General features: G+C 46.0%; 1 protein-coding gene across 1 annotated transcript in view; it reads left to right on the top strand.

The window, feature by feature from the left end:
- LOC144753705 (lumican-like) overlaps window positions 1-5,241 on the top strand; it is a 190,855-nt gene extending 185,614 nt beyond the window's left edge. The window contains exon 4 of the mRNA XM_078641299.1: window positions 4,225-5,241. Coding sequence (XP_078497425.1) covers window positions 4,225-4,376 — 152 coding nt within the window. The 3' untranslated portion in view covers window positions 4,377-5,241. The remainder of the gene's footprint in view (window positions 1-4,224) is intronic.
- The last annotated feature ends 11,421 nt before the right edge of the window (window positions 5,242-16,662 follow it).

The raw sequence follows: 16,662 nt of genomic DNA, 5'->3' as shown, positions 1-16,662 counted from the left end.
TTGCAATTATATTACCTACAACAATCGAACTATCAGCCCATAGGTTGGTATTCAAAATAATCTGATTGTGATCGCTTGAAGTGGTAAGTTCAATACGTGGGGGAGCACAGTAAGGAATAATATTCGATGACACAATCACATGGTCGATGACAGAAGTGGCATGCCAGTTTTTAAAAGTAGGAATTACCAATCCATTATCGTCTTTACAGCATTCCACTATTTCCAGATCGTGACAACCCATAAGTTTATGCAATGCTTCGCCCTACCCATTATGACCAAAATGCAAAACATCACAACCTGCATTATTAGTAACCCCACAAACCTATTGTGCCGACAAATCACACAGTGCAATGTTAAAATCCCCCAGCCAAATAAAATCAAATACAACATTAGCTTCTTGGCACAAATTATCAATAGTTGCGGCCAAATCAATTACTAATTTAGCCCTAGTACCATCGAAAATATTGTTGTAGTAATTAATCAGCAAGATATTACGCTCCTTCCCCTCTATTAACCATAGGATCTGTACAAGATCATTTACAGGTATATACCTGTTAACCAAAATAGGGCATGAAATAGTTACAAGTGTAAGGAGGCCCCCTTTGGGTCTACCTGGCCCCCACCCACCGCTAACAGGTTGTAGGAGACAAATCCATCATAATTAACTTCACTTGTACTCCATGTTTCCTGAAAACATAGGATATCATGGGCATTGATAAATTCTGACCAGCCAGGATCTTTCTCCTTAGATTTCAGCCCCGCCACATTCCAACAAATAATTGTTGTGCTTTTTTCCCTTGCACTGTCACTATCGTGCACCATACTGTTGTTTCTCCCCCCCTTCTCAATCTGAGTTGTTTTACTTAAATCCCCACATACAATTAGGGCACTTTCATCCAACTCCCGGTTGATATTTGTACTAGATATAGAATCTGAGCCCACACTAATTATGGATTTTCGAGCCACACTATTCCCCATACAAATAGCCACAGGAAAACTAATAGGCACCAGTTGTCGGAATTTCCCTATCTGCTCGGGTCAATCATTAGCATCCATAGAACTTAGAATCTGGTATCGATTCTGCATTACAAGATCAAGGTGTGGCCTTTGCACAGATTGCCATGGTTTACCTCTTCTACCATTGCGGGGAGGGCTACCAGGGGGGCTATAGAAAAATCCAAGTGAGCGGGCACACACACTGCCATCAGTTGTCGGCAAGGATGCTGCTCTCAAAAGAACAGTGGCTGCATGTTGTGGGTGTTTAAAATGAATTATACCACAATCACCCCTAAAACATTTCCTTGAGTTCCCAATCCAATGCACCCTTCTGGCCGTCAAGACTTGATCTGAGAATTCAATAGGGAAGCCACAATGTCTGTGCAACCAAGAAACCGTTTTAAATTTGAGGGTTTCATGTGTTTCTTGGTATCTATCATGCTCATCTGGGGGGACATTGGTTAAAACTACCACATATGGGGCGCAGTCAGGCGGGAGGTTAGTATTGCGCCTATGTCTTACCTCGGTCCAGTCTTCATTACCATCGGCCTTTATTACAGGCTGGCTGTCATTATTCACTATAGGCGTGGAAATTAAAGGATTACTTGGATTACTTCTGCCGTTATCACTAGTGCCTATGACTCTCTGCGGGGCAACATCCTCCTTATCACAATCAATTGGTGGCGTTGTCATTTGACTACCCACTGGTTCTACCGAGTTTTTAAGTAATCCGCCTGGTCTATTGACTTCAGCAGTTAGCTGGTCAATTTTGATCATGAGTGGTTTAACAATGGCCTTCATTTTAGAATCGATAATGCCCACTAGATTACTAATTAATTCGGCATCCAATGTAACAGCATCGTCTCTAGCCGTGATGTTATCATCCTTATTCGACATAATGGGAGGGGTAACTGCTCTTTTCCTAGCTGGTCGTGGCACTCCCCTTTTAGTCTGACCTTTTCTACAGACCCTAACCGCTCTAGAAACTGGAGTACGTGGGTGCTGAGGTGTGGTAATAATAGAAACTTCCAAATCAACCAAATTAGGGGTGTCCTGCCCAGATGTATCTTTAGCAGAGGCCTCTGGATTATTAGTGCTACCACTTTCATCCAATGAGAGTGGTACCGGCACTGCTTCCATGATAGGTTGCGGGAGGGGGCTAACTAAACCCAACGACTGCCGCCTCTCGTTATTAATCTTGCTCACAACCTTCACCAAATAGTTGTCTATAGTGTGGGGCATCTGAGTGGCCTTGAGTTTAGACATAGCGCTAATTAAAAGAACCGATATAAAGCTTCTTAAGTTTGACAGAAATGATAACAAATATAACACACACCAAATGTAAATTAATATAGTCTCACTATGTATATAGCCAGTTTGGGATAATCAAGGTTTCTGGCCCAGTCCAGTCTCTTTCTGTCTCGGACTGTCCGCCCTTTGTCCGGCTTGTCCCGCGCGCGTCCCGCGACGCGGAGGAAGACGCTGTTCTTTATGCGCCTCCGGGCGCGAGATTGCTCAGGTGTGGGCTGTGGGCGGGACCGCTAGGCAGGCTGGGGGCTGTAGTCTCCCCCCTCTGCGGCCGCGCGGTGGTGCTGCCAGCGGCGGCAGGGGAGACCAACAGCGTCGGGATCCCAGGTAAGTCTGCAAAGCTCCGGTGGATTTGGCAATGATGCTTGAGTTCTCCCCCAAGCAGCTTCTAAGTGCCATAATGACATATTTTCTCTCTCCTTTTGGTGCGTTGCTCAAATATTAGTAAATATAGGCCCACTCCCGTTCTGCAGCTCCTTGTTAATGCGCCTCAGTTAAGCAAACCTGCAACACCTGGTGGTACACATTTCTAGCTAGCCTGACTACTCTGTATACTAACTTCAGTCCTAGCCTGCTGCATCCTCAGCTAATGCAGTACTGGAAACCGCAACAGCCCTGTCGATGTACCTCTTTATTTGTTCGAAGCTTTCTTTGCTTCTGTTTTAGAAATAGGACTAAAACAGAGCTCCACAAATGCATCTCATCTCTGATATGCAAGTCCTGTTCTATTGTAATATACAGATCTTCACATGAACCCCACCCCAGACTTGCTATTCCAGTACTGGAGCTAACGCACGGTTCCCAAGTCTGCCAGTGCACCCCAAGTCTGCCTTGTGACACCCATGCTATTCCATTAGGGAATCCTATGTGTAGCGCTTGCCATAGACCACAATCGTGACCAAGAACACCCCTCATTTCCACCCTCCACATCTACCTGCACCAGCATATCCTGCCTAATCCATGCAATGAATGAATCCACAGCCTGCTCTCTAAAACACTAGACCGCTGCAACTTTAAGATGTTGTTAACTCTGCTCCCGTGAATGCTTGTTTTGGAGTGTAATCTTAGAATCTTCATCTGTAAACTGAGACATGACAGGATGGGGGGTTGCCAGGGGCCCCCAGAGACAGGAAAGCGTGGCAGGGTGGGGTGGGGTGGCCTGTGTTTCCTCATGCCTTGAAAGCCTCCATTCTGTTCCTAATTATCTTCTGGAAGGCAGCTCATATTTTACAAAGGACATCTGTTTCATGTAGAAGACACCCAGGCACTGTAGATTGCAAGGGAAGATGTGTGTGTGGCTGGAAAAACGAGGCAAGATTGAGGTGCTTTGATAGAGATGTGTGTAGGATTTGGTGCTGGAATAGCAGTAGGTGTGCAAGGCAGAATTGAGGTACACTTCCATATATGTTTGTGTCTCCTTGTTCTGTAAAAGTAGTGGGTGGTGCAGGGCAAGTTATGGGCATAATGACAACACATATAGTTCAGAAATAACATGGTGATGTTTGTCGGGATCAAGGTCCATTGATGGAGCTGTGAGTGAATTCCAGTGTTGGTATAGCAGGGGCTGGTGCAGGGCATGATAATAGAATGAATTTGCAGAGCTGTGCGTGGGACGTGGTTCTAATATTGGCATTGATAGGATTTTATGTAGGATGCAGTGCTGGAATTGTAGGAATGCTAGACTGCAAGACAGGATTGAGGTGCACTGGCATAGCCATGTGTGCACGTGTGCACAAGTTTGTGCGTGTTTTAGATCGGAAAAGAAGGGGATGATGCTGGGCAGTGTTGAGGCACGTGTTGTGGGCAGGCTTGTGGACCCAAGGCCTGGGTAAATGAGTGGCACCTGAATATATTGGATAATTTTCTGGATAGATCTTGTTTTTTTTTTTTCTTTTTCATTCTCGCTCTTTTCTCTCGCAGCCTTCAACATCAGCAGTTTCTGCCGCATGATGTCCCCAGTGCACTTTTCCCGCCTACGCCTGCTGCGTCTGGACGGCAACAAGCTGAGCGCCTCCGACCTTCCATCCAATTGGATGCACTGCCTGCGCCTCGTGGGCCACGTGTACGTCTAGTCGCCACGCTCTCAGCTCGAGGAGAGGTATCCAGCTCTACGTTGCAGCGACGCGCGGACACTCCACTGAACCTAGCCCGGCCAACATCTGTGGCACCCAGAGGGAGTGGCAAGGCCCATTTACCACCCCCTTAATTGGGGAATCTGACTAAAATAATAGGGTTGCACTCGGCCCAGGGGTGTGAGCGTGGCCACTGTAGTCCAATTATCTCTTTGCTTTAGTATCCGGCATGGGGCGGAGACAGTTTTTCTCTCCAGCATTAGAGGTCATGGCCCCCTTGATATCCCACTACAAAACGGAGATCTCTGGTTGTCCCACATCTCTGTTGTGCATAAGTAATCCTGGATTTTTGTCTTTGCATTCTGAGATTTATAGTCTTCCATGTATGATGGGTACACTAAAAATATAAATATCGTAATGCAAAGGAACAGGCATAACTGGATAAGCTGCTCAAAAGCGGCATGGCACACATTATCCTGCAAATGACAGTTTCAATTAAGAAAACCTCTGCATACTTTGCGGCCAAGAGACCGACCAAAACAACACTGGTTTTTAAACAAACTGCACAATGCATTCTAGGACATGAGAGTTTTGGACCAACCCTTTATTTCCTTTTAGTACCAGAACATTTTAAAATAATGTATATTTGCTATGTTGCATCACAAGCTTACATTCGAGCCTTAAGCATTATGCTTCTTTATTCACAAGGTCTCTAGTCCCTAAATGTGATGTTTTATATGATTTTTTGTAATACATGCTTATATGCTGTTTATATCTGAAGAGTGTACTTATGCAGTCATGTCATTCACATCTATGTACTCATTTGGCAGTTCAATAAATGTATCTCTGCCTATGACATCCAGAATATGTGCATTTCCACTGATATAGTATTCAGTCTGACATAGCCAAAGGAGCAAAAGGGATCAAAGCTTCCAACACTTTGTTACAGATGCTTTATGCTACGTCGCCTTTTCTTTTGTCTGATTGGAGCCTAGTTCATTAGAAAACCCTATGTCTGATTGTTATTTGCACTGTTATAAAAGCTCTGCCTCGTGGATTACCTCACAACGATGACTCAAACAACACCTTCCACAGGGGCGGCTGGTGACATTTTACAGTGGTGAGGCGCAAACTGATTTGCGAGTGCGGGCCCCAGGCCACTCAGGCCGGCGGCGACCCCCACTCCCAACCCACATACACAACACTCAAAGAAATGTATTCACACACGCATACACACAAACACATCCATTCACAACACTCTCCACCAAACATTCATGCATACCCGCACGCTCGCACCAAACACTTTAAAATAAAAGAAAAACACACACTCTTACCTTGCTGCCGGTCCCGGTCCGCGCCACCTCTGGGCTCTGCTCCCCACACGTCACAGGCTCACAGCGCCCCTGGCCAATCCTGGCACCAGGGGCACAGGTACCTTCTCGCCCGCAGCACGCCCATTAGGGCTCCTAATGGGCATGCGCAACGCCGCAAAAACACAAGTGCGCATGCGTGGGCACGGGTAAAAATTCACCCTCCGTCCCCACGCATGCACACTTGTGTTACGCCTGTACAATCATGTCAATCAATCAACATGACGCCCGCCCGGCGTTCTGACGTCATGTTGATTCATTGACATGATTGTCACAGTCTTAACTCAAAAACGCTGAGGGAGCTGCAGGCGGCTTCGGGCAGGGGGGCTACGCCCCCACGCCCCAATGGACGAACCGCGCCTGCTCCCACTGGCTCCAGCTTCCAGGCAGAGATTCCTAAGAGTGTGGAAGCCATGGTGTATTGTCCAGTGTTTTGTTGTGGACTTCCTAGATCCTTTCATAGAAAGCCCCTACCTTTATTTATTTATTTATATTTATTTATTAAGTGTTTTATAGAGCGCAAACTTGACCCGTTAGGGTATCAGAGCGCTTTACAAGGGTCATAGAGTTATACAAAGGTTAAGCATCACATAATATTCACACAGTGCAGGAAATATGATGGAAAGAGGACAAATATGTACAGATTATATTTACAACTAAACAAGAAAAGGGCTCCAGGTATCTTGGGGGAAAAACTAGGTAGTCAGGAGGAAGGCCAAAGCCGGACATTAGACAGGGTCTTTGTGGTGGTTGGTGGCAAAAGTTAAACAAGGAATTTACCCTTAAGGTAGGTTTTGGCTTCCTTCTTGAAGCGTGTTAGGGAAGGGGTTCTTCTAACCGCGGGTGGGAGAGAGTTCCATTTTCTTGGTGCTGCCCCGGAGAAGGCTCGATTGTACTTTTTTCCCCAAAAAAACGTGCAGGTCGGAGGAGGAGGTCGCTAGCGGACCGGGAGATTCTGCTTCCTCCAGATATCACAAATTTCTGTGCAAGATATGCTGAGGAGTTTGTGTATAGCGCAGCCGCGGCCGATTGTGGGAGTACCGGCCGGGCGGTGACGTGGGGAGGGGGAGGGGCAGGGTGGGGGTAGTAATGTATGGATTACGGATTTTAAAAGGTAAGTAAACATAAAAAATAAATAAAACCAATTTCATTTTTATGTTTACTTACCTTCCAGTGTAAGTTAAAATCACCAAGGAAACATCATTAGCGTTGGAGGAAGTTTTAGCTGTGATGATTTCCATGAGGTGGTCAGTGAAGGAATCGTTTTTCCCTGGGGGAGGTAGAAGATGTGTAGGTTACACAGATGGGTGGAGTTGCTGCAAATGGAGAGGGCGAGGTATTCGCAGGAGTCGGTGGTATCCGCTAAGAGCTCCGTGACAAGGAGGTTAGAGCGGTAGATGTAGGCGATGCCTCCTCCTTTCTTATTGGATTGCCTGTCCAGCCTTGTAATGTTTTAGAATGGAGGGACTAAGAGGTTGAGGCATGGAGATAAGTATTCATTAAGCCATGATTCAGTAAGAATCGCTAAATCGAATTGATTGTTTAGAATGAGATCAGCAATATCTGCAGCGTGTTTGACTGCAGATCGGCAGTTGATTAAGAGACCAGATAAAGAGGGGTCGGAGGGTGTGCCGGGAGTCAGGGCGGACAAGTGTACCGGTGTTAGATTGCTTTTAACCACACTTCTGTTACGAAGGGTAGCTGATCTGTTAGGGTTGATAGTCACTGTGCAAATGGTCTGTTCTGCAATCACCTCTAGTAGGTCTGGGGTAGCTGGGGCACAGTTGTAGTCCTGGAGGATGGCAAGAATGTCCTTTTCAGTGAGGTCAAGAGTTCTTGGGGTTGCAATGGTGGAGTTGTAGGAGAAGACGAGGGCTAGGGTTTCCTCCTCCGAGAGGTAGCATGGTTGCTTGTGATCGCGGAGGTGTCTCAGGTATAACGCTAATGGGTGCTTGGGTACCTCTGAGAGATGAAGGGGGTGGGGTTCAGCCTGGGCTTGAGGTTAGCGAGGGAGAGTTCGGCGAGGTGAAGGAGGTGCGTGAGATCCAGAATGGAGATATGGATGCTCTGAGTTAATTTGGCGGGTCTGGAGTACAGGGTGGCGGAATCCATGTGAGAGGGAGGCACTAGCGGGCAGAGGAGCAATGATGCAGGAGGCGATCTGTCAGTATGTCTGGTTGGTGGGGTGGGGGTGGTGGGTCGACCGGAGACGTAGGTCTTGGGCGGCATACCAGTCTTGCAGACAGAGTGGGAGGCTAGCGGGGAAGGGACCAAAGGCCTGGGGATGATTCTGTTGGCAAGGCCGGGAGACCTTGCCAACAGTAGGGGTTAGGATGGTCTGAGTTGGAAAGCCTTGGAGGGGTAGTTTGTGGGCTAGAAGGGCTATCTCCACCTGTATCGTGGGTCCTTGGAGGTGTATCAATCTCACAGGCAGAGTGAGGAGCTAGGGGGGAGGAGACCATGAGTCCAGGGACGTTACTGTGGGCAAGGCCGGGAGGCGTGTAGGAGGTTTTAGGATGATCTGTGTTGGAAACCCGTGGAGGGGTGAGTTGTGGGTGGCTCGACCCACAGGGGAGGCTGATCTGACGGTTGTTAGGACGGGTGTAAGTGGCTCTACCGGTGTTAATCACATGGTTTCTGAAGAGGGTGAAAAGGTCCACAAGTTTATTAAGGTTTTTGGTTGAGGCTTGGGTCAAGATGATACCATTTTTGTAGTGTGTGATGGAGAGGTCAGCTCATAGGGTTGAAGAGGGTGCTATTGTAAGCTTAGTGCCGTATGGAATTTTCCTGGTTGCGCGTATGTTAAGGAGGTGCGCAAAGGTTTTGGGCCAAGAGATGGTTCTTCTGGAATAGAAGATGAGGTAATTAATGACTATGCCATTGTCCGCAGTGTAGCGTAGGTCAGAGATCAATGTCTCGGGGTGACTTTTTAGGGTGGAGTGCTGAAAGGATTTTGCCGCGGTTTTAGAAAGGTTGGTGGGGTAGGCCAGAGTAAATGAGTGTTCCCAGTCACGATCAGGCCAGGACCTGCCATAATTGTTAGAGTGGGTCACTATAGGAGCAGAGTGGAACAGTTAAGCAGCAGAGGGGATGAGTCTCCAGGTATCAAGGATCTATAATGACTGAGCTGGTTTCTTAAGGGAGGAGAGGCAGGGAAACCGCATCCCTGCAACGTTGTGGAAAGCGGTGCATCCCTTGGCAGGCTGTCTTGACAGAGCAGGCTGTCGGAGTGTTGGGGCAGAAGTCCAGGTGTATTTGAGGTTCTGCGAAGCAGAGGCACATTGGGATCCCTCCTGAGTTTACCTCCTCAATCATCCAGGCGGGGTAGTAGCATCAGGGCATGCATCAGTGAGTCAACTACACAAGCAGTACAGGTGACTCCGTTGTACCTAGTATTGGCAGTCAGTCTTAAATGTGCAGGAGCCAAGCCTGGAGTGGCAAATTTAGTAAAGCTGGAGAGGACAGTCATGCAGTAATCATGAGTCCACTGTAAAAATGCTGTTATTGCATTGTTAAAAGCACTTTATAGCACTGACATGCATTAGTAGGGTATTTTAGGGCTTTCATAAGTCTACCACCGTCGCTATTAAGGATCAGGCATTGTTAGGTGTGGGGTTCCTGTGAGGAGTTCACTGTAAAAATGCTGTTATTGCAGGAGTCCACTGTAAAAATGCTGTTATTGCATTGTTAAAAGCACTTTATAGCACTGACATGCATTAGTAGAGTATTGTAGGGCGATCATAAGTCTACCACCGTCGCTATTAAGGGTCAGGCATTGTTAGGTGTGGGTTTCCTGTGAGGAATTTGAAGCACCGCCATTTTGAAACTGAGGGCGATGTCTTCAAGCTGTCGCCATTTTAGGGTCAGGCATTGCTCAAAAAAGAAACTGAAGTCAGATCTCTAACTTGTCTTGGAAATAGATTGTGGTCTTTAAAATCAGAATGGATTTTATATGCAAACGCTTGCATAATGCCTTGTTTGCGGTCCGATGTGGCCCAGGAGTACAGTAAAAGTGCTCCCCTTTGTTAAAAGCGCTACCATTTTGGGTGCATTAAAACTACGACCCAAGATCGAGATCAAGTGATTAAGACTGGGAGCAGATTCACTAACAGTTTGCTCCACAAAAGTGTTGCAAACTGGTGCAAAAAGTTTATTTGTGATTTACTGGAAAGTTGCCTGAAAGCAATGCAAATTAGTGCTTTGCGCTGCTTTACATTACTTTGCATCAAGGGAGTGTTCCATGGGTGATATATGGGCATTCTAATACAACCACTTATGGTATTTGACACAAAGTCATATCTACGTACAATGGTAGGCAGGCCTTTGTAACAAAAAATATTCTATCTTTGAGGCAGGCGTTAAAAAGGAGAACTGTGTTTATTTCTATAAATGTTTTTGACTTTTTAAGTGTGCTGCACTGTACAGCACACATCCAAAGTGAGAAAAGCTTAAATGTTTATCCAAGCATTGTATTTTATACTGGAGGGACACCCAGTACAAAACCTATGCTGGACTCACGCTCACACCCTTGCACTATGATGCAAAAGTGTGTGCGTGGCGCTCGACAGCCTGATTGTGCACCAGCTAGGGAGAGTGTAGGAGAGTGCCACATCTCTGTAGATGTGAATCTTTCCTCCTTGCTCCCTCTCACCCAGTGCAGCACACGAACTTTAAGCGCTGCGATGCATTGAGTGACAGGCACGTAAATCTGGCCCAAAGTCTGCAAACCTACACTCTCGATTTCTTTCTTGCTATCACTCCCTCTCCAAAAGCACTCTAGCCGTTCCCTTCCCCAAATCTCACCTAGCACTGGGCTCTTAAATGCATACCACAGACACTAATCCAAATGCTTCAGAGCATTCCACCATGCACATTACTCACTCCATAATTGTTTCACATTGTGTGTGCTATCTGTATCATACTTGAATGTTTTATCTCCATAAGTAGCATTACCTAGTCTTAAATCCCTTGGGTCGGTCATCAACCTATTACAGCATTGCACCTTCAGTGCTCACAATTAGACTTTAACTCAAGCCTGATTGTCATAAGAAACAAAACATAAAATTCATAAAAACTAGGGGGCATATCATCAAGGCCCACAATAAAATTATTGCTGCTTTAGCGTCCGTTTTCGGGCGAAAAGCGGCGATAATTTTATCGCACTATCAGCAAGGACACGCTAACGCGTGTTCCCATGCCTCAGCGCCCTTTCTCTTAATGCCCAGGTTTGCATCTCTAATGAGATGCAAAGTGGGCGTTCCTCACCAAAATAACGTGGGACATGTCGCTAACCCACATTTCTCCTATCAACAATCTGCACGCTAACCTGCACAGCGATAAGAAAAGTAGCACTAACCGCACTTATCGCTACTTTCCTTACGCCTGCTTTCCATCTGACTTTGCCATGATAGCCTAAGTGAGGTGGATTGTGTGGATGAATCCACCCTGCCCTATCATCAACATATCGCCTATCGATGTGTGATTAACGCGGGATTTCCAGCAATAATCACACTTTTTGCAACTATCAATGGATTATTTTTCGCATTGGAGATAAGCGTTGCTGATAGCATGCTATCTTTGCGATATAATCCAGCGATAGCCGGAGATAATTATCCTCGCGCTAAGCGTGCTTAGCGATAATTATCGGCGGCCGTTGCTGATATGCCCCTAGATTTGTCAGACCACTTATTTATTCCTTTCAAACTATTGGCCTTTATTAATCCTCCCCATACATATAGATATGGAAATAGTAAAATCTAGAGACATCAAAGATACTGACAATCAGCATTGCCAAAGCCATTGGTGTTGGCTTTAATGTGTTAGCACATGCAAAAACAGGTATGCACAAGTGTGCACATACTCCTTGTGCTATGTCTTTGTGAAATCTATCTGCTCATTGCCACATGTCTGTGCCCTCGTTGTATGCCTGAAAGTTGCGGAGTTGCCATTGTTTATTCCCAAAATGTGCTTAGCTAGATCCTGATAGATTTTCTCTCTAAGTTGCAAAACTATTATTTTTGGGATAATACTCCACATATATTTTAATTAGTTCCCATTGCATATGTCAGGGTTCACCTGTTCCCAAAAATTATCCTTTGTCTCTGTACAGCTACTTTGTTGCCTGGAGAATGACCATTCAGTTCAAATGGTTCACCCACTTAATCATTATCCGACCAATTCTTCCTGGTGTCAAATGCTGAATATGATCCCCAACCCTGTCCTTGGGTTTTTTAATTATTCCAAAAACTAAAATGCTCAAAACTGGAAAGTAATCTAAAAACATATGGGCAAATACACCATCAGGAAGATACTTAGGATTTGTCAGAACTCACGAGGGAAAAAATCATTCCTTGACCATTGTTTGTGCTTCTGAGAATAAAAAGAATTAACTCAGTTCCCAAAATTCGAAACTCTCAGTCGATCTAACAATCCCAATACTCCATTGATTTCTGTTTGTTCTTAGGTGTATTTTCATCTGTGCTGTGTTCTTTTACATGACCAAACATGTTTCCTTTTGAGTAGCGCATCATGATCAATTCCCCAAATTATTTTGGCATCTCCCTGAATCAGATCTAAATTTAGCTTTTCCATATTTATACACTTGGGACCCATAATACAAAAAAACTTCATGTAAGAGGAACAACTAGTACATTATACAATGTTTATGTATCTTGAAGGTCTACATGAATAATGTAGAATACTATTCACCGTCCATGATTTCAGAGATCACATAGAAGCAAAGAAAAACAAGGAGGCGGGTCCACCCTGGTTTGCTATAAAAAGTGTGTCCTGTGTCTAGGATGGTCCTGTTTAATCTTGGTTCTTGGCTTCTCTGCAGAAAATCTCTCACACAGGTAAACAACCAGCTGGTCTCTCGTGTGCCGCACTGTTGTCCAAAACACTACTCAGTGACATTTGGGGTATGCCAAAGGTCTCTTGTAGGCTTTGGTGCTACTGCAGGTGCTCTCATTGCCTGTTTGGTATACCTGCATGCACCACTTCTATTGCATGTACTCTTGTTGCCTTTGTGGTATACCTGCGCACACCACTTCTAATGCATGTACTTTCACTGCCTACATTGTATAACTGCATGCACCACTTCTATTGCATGTACTCTCTCTGCCTATATGGTACACACTGGTTGCCTGCATGGTATTAAGTAAAAACAAATTCAAATTGGGATTTTTCAATAGCATACCATACTGCTCATTACTACATTCAAACTGTCAAACATGCCTCATAGAAACCGGTTCAAGACAAAAAAATTACAAATATACAAATGTTTATTAATTAGATCCGTTCAGTACATTAAAAGTTGTTTAAAATATGCAGTTTTAGCTATAATAATAAAAACAACAATCTAAATAAGTTCATTACATGTTATACATAAATTAAAAAAAGGAACAACACAATCTTCATTAGCACATAATTATAACAATTCCAACCACTGTTAATATCACGTTCTCCAAGTCATAGATTTTTGATTCATAGGAACCCCTAAATAGTGGTGGAGCAACAAAGGACCAGAAAGCGACGCGTTTCCGTGGTTTCAAAGGGTCCAACCACCTTATTCAGGCTTAATAAATGGTGTCTCCCAGCAGTCTTATCGAAGGCTAGGATTGTCAGATGTTAAGGTGGGGAGCTTGTTCCTCCACTCAATATATCTCTAGGCTCCTCACAATGATATAGGGAGCAGGACTGATTTGTGTTCCCGATGTCGCCCTTACTTATCTGAAGTATAAGAAGGGGATGCTCTCTCGATGTACACTATTCTCACACTAATCTGCGAAATCTTCAGTGTTCAACTTCTGTCGTCCCTAATATGCGGACTGACACCAGAGAATCGCCATGTAATAATATCCTGATTTAGCTTAGAAACACATCTAGAGATCCAAATGGTTCGCCTCAGATAAAATCGTAGCCAATGTACAGAATCTCTCTTAATAGAATTCAATCTATGCCTCTCAGGCTCTCTGCGGAATTTGCTGCTGGGACTAATCAGCCTCCTGGCGTTCTCCGTTCTCTGTTTTCGACCAGCATGCACCACTTCTACTTCTGGTGCTCTGGTTGCCTTTGTGGTATACCTGCACGCACCACTTCTACTGCAGGCGGTCTTGTTGCATGTGTGGTGTATCTGCATGCACCACTTTTACTGCATGTGCTCTCGCTGCCTGTGTGCTATACCTGCACGCACCACTTCTACTGAAGTTGCTCTCACTGCCTGTGTGGTACACCTGTATGCAGTGGCGGCTGGTGACATTTGAAAGTGGTGAGGCGTAACATTATTGTCGTACTGCACTGCGGCGAGCGAGCGAGCCTGAACAACCTACAGGGGTTTGGGGGGGGGGGTTTCCCACCAAGAAATATTTGAAAAAAAGATTGCACAAACGGTGCATTTTCAAGCAAAGTTGATGAAGCAGGAAGGTTAATAAAGCAATTGGTGCTGGGCCTAACAAACATAGATCAGTCACTGCACCTCCCCTCACTTCACACAGTTTTGCTTATATCTGTTTGGGATCAATGTAAAACAAGGGGGAGCACCTTCAGTTGGCTCAAAGATGTTGTGTCCCTTGAGGAGAAAACATTGGGTCAGCCAGAGAAGTCAAAATAGAACAAGTTGAAACAGCTGTCTAAAGAGTGTGTGGAATTTCATCCCGATACCCTAAGAAAATCACAAAAACACTCAATATATCACAATTCACACGCCACTTCACAAATCTGCATATAAGCAGGCTGGGAGCTTGGAAGCTATGAGGACATACAATGACATACAATAACAAAACCACACACCACCCACCTACGGCACAGTGAAGGCCCTATAACGAAGCGTACTCATGCCATTAATGTATCTGAATTGCTTTGATTTGCAATTGCCTTTGCCATATATAGAACACCTCCTACTCCTGGCGATTTTGAAAGGTTATCATAGGCAGCGACACATGATCATTTTGCGATTTGAAATAAACAAAGTAGGGTGCAGTGGGTGAAATGTAGGTGCATGCATGTTAATAGGCAGATGCAATTTTCACACTATTTGCACTGTACATTTCGCTGAATACACTGGTTCAGAGTTTCTCCTTCAGCGCTTACAAAAACACATTTACATTCCACCCAATGCAACTTCTGACACATTTTTAAAGCAAATATAATAGAGTAATGTTGCGCTCATATAATCCCAATTTTCTTGTTAACATGTATGCCAGCTTTAAATTATTAACATTGGTAACTGTAACTCATTAAAACATGACAAGAGATGTTTTAAAAGAGTGTAGGATTTCAACAGGAAAGCTGCTGTGCTTCTGAAAACGGACTTTCCCATAATATACCTTTACTACGGAGTGCCCAAAGAGCGGTTCTTTGTGGGGTCTTTCATGTGCTCTATACAGCACCCCTGTGTGTCTCTGAGAGTCCCTCTCACAGTCCCTGGGGGTGTTTCCCAAAGTCCCTCTCACAGTCTAAGGGGTGTCTCTCCAGTCCTCAGTGGTGCCTTCCAAAGCCCTATCATGTGCTGATGACACTCCCTCGGTGTATGTCTCAGAGTCCCTCTCACAATTCTCTGAAGCGTCTCTCACAGTCCCTGGGGGTGTCTCCTAGAGCATCTCGGTGTGCCTCTTAGTCCCGCTCTCAATCCCTCTCGGTGTGTTTCTCACAGTCCCTCGGTGTACCCCTCACAGTCCCTCTCGGTGTGCCCCTCACAGTCCCTCTCACAGTCCTGCGAGGTTCTCGCACAGTCCCATGGACGCCCACCCCGTCTCCTTGTATCCTTACACATTCTCTGTCCCAGTCTGCAGCGCCTTTTCTCTTCCTCTTTCTATCCCCTAAGCGCCTAGAAGTTGTTCTGTTCGCACCACTATGCTAGAAAAAGTTCTCCCCTCGCTCCGGCCCCTGTTTGTTATGGTCCCCTCTGCCTCACCCTTGTTGTGGCCCTCCTTTTCTACCCCCTCTTCTGTCCAGCGCCTATCCTGCCGTTACTCTCCTTGCAGCGCTCCCCCAGTCCCTCAGTGTAACACTCATCACAGTCCTTCAGTGGTTCTCCCCTCACTCTTGCCCCTGTTTCTTATGGTCCTCTCCCTCCTTCTCCCCCACACTTGCTGTGGCCCTCCTCCTCTCCCCTTCTGTCTGTCCAGCGCCTCTCCTGCCTTTACTCTCCTCGCAGCACTCTCCCTCACACTTTACTCGTCCTCTTACATTACTCCCTCTTGCTCATTCCCTCTGCCCCCCGCTGCTCTCCAGACGCCTCCCTGGACTGTTCCTTCGTTAAGTAAGTGCGTGACAGGGTCCGTCTTGGCACAGAAGGTGTATATGTATGTGTGTTGCGAGCAGGGCTGGTCCTAGAACTTCTGGGGCCCTGGGCGAAAGGGAAGTTGTGAGGCCCCTCTAATTTGCATGTAAAATCCAGTTGCGGCCAGCATGACTCGCTGGTTGGGGGTCTCACGGGGGTTCGCGCGCGGAGGGGGGTAGTTTAAAAATAAAATAAACTTACCTTCCCAGGTCTCGCGTCATCTCTGCTCCTGACCTGTCTCCTTCTTTCCTGCCTCTAGCAGGAACAGGAAGCAGGCAGCCTCCCTCCCCTAAGCCAATCACAACGCTGCAATGTCAGCCGACCAGCCAGGCGCCTATGGGGAGGCCATTTTCTCCATTAAGGGTACATTGGTGCCTACATGGAGAAAGGCCAGAGTGTGCATGGCTGGTTTAGTCAGCCCTGGAGGGCAGACCGAACAGTCAGGGCCCTTAGCAGTGGGCAAGGCACTCCTCCCCTGCCCTAAAGCAGACCCGCCCGCCCCCAACCAAACACTTCTGCTTTCTCCCAGTGCGCGTAGCAGAAACATAAAATGGTAGTTTTTGCATTTTGTGTTTCTGCTTCTCGCACTGCAAGAAAGCAGTGGGGCAACGCTCCTCCGCCCTAGTGGAGGAGC

Source organism: Lissotriton helveticus, chromosome 5_1 (assembly GCF_964261635.1).
Source record: "Lissotriton helveticus chromosome 5_1, aLisHel1.1, whole genome shotgun sequence".
NCBI classification, from domain to species: domain Eukaryota; kingdom Metazoa; phylum Chordata; class Amphibia; order Caudata; family Salamandridae; genus Lissotriton; species Lissotriton helveticus.
This window is presented reverse-complemented; position numbering and strand designations above follow the sequence as displayed.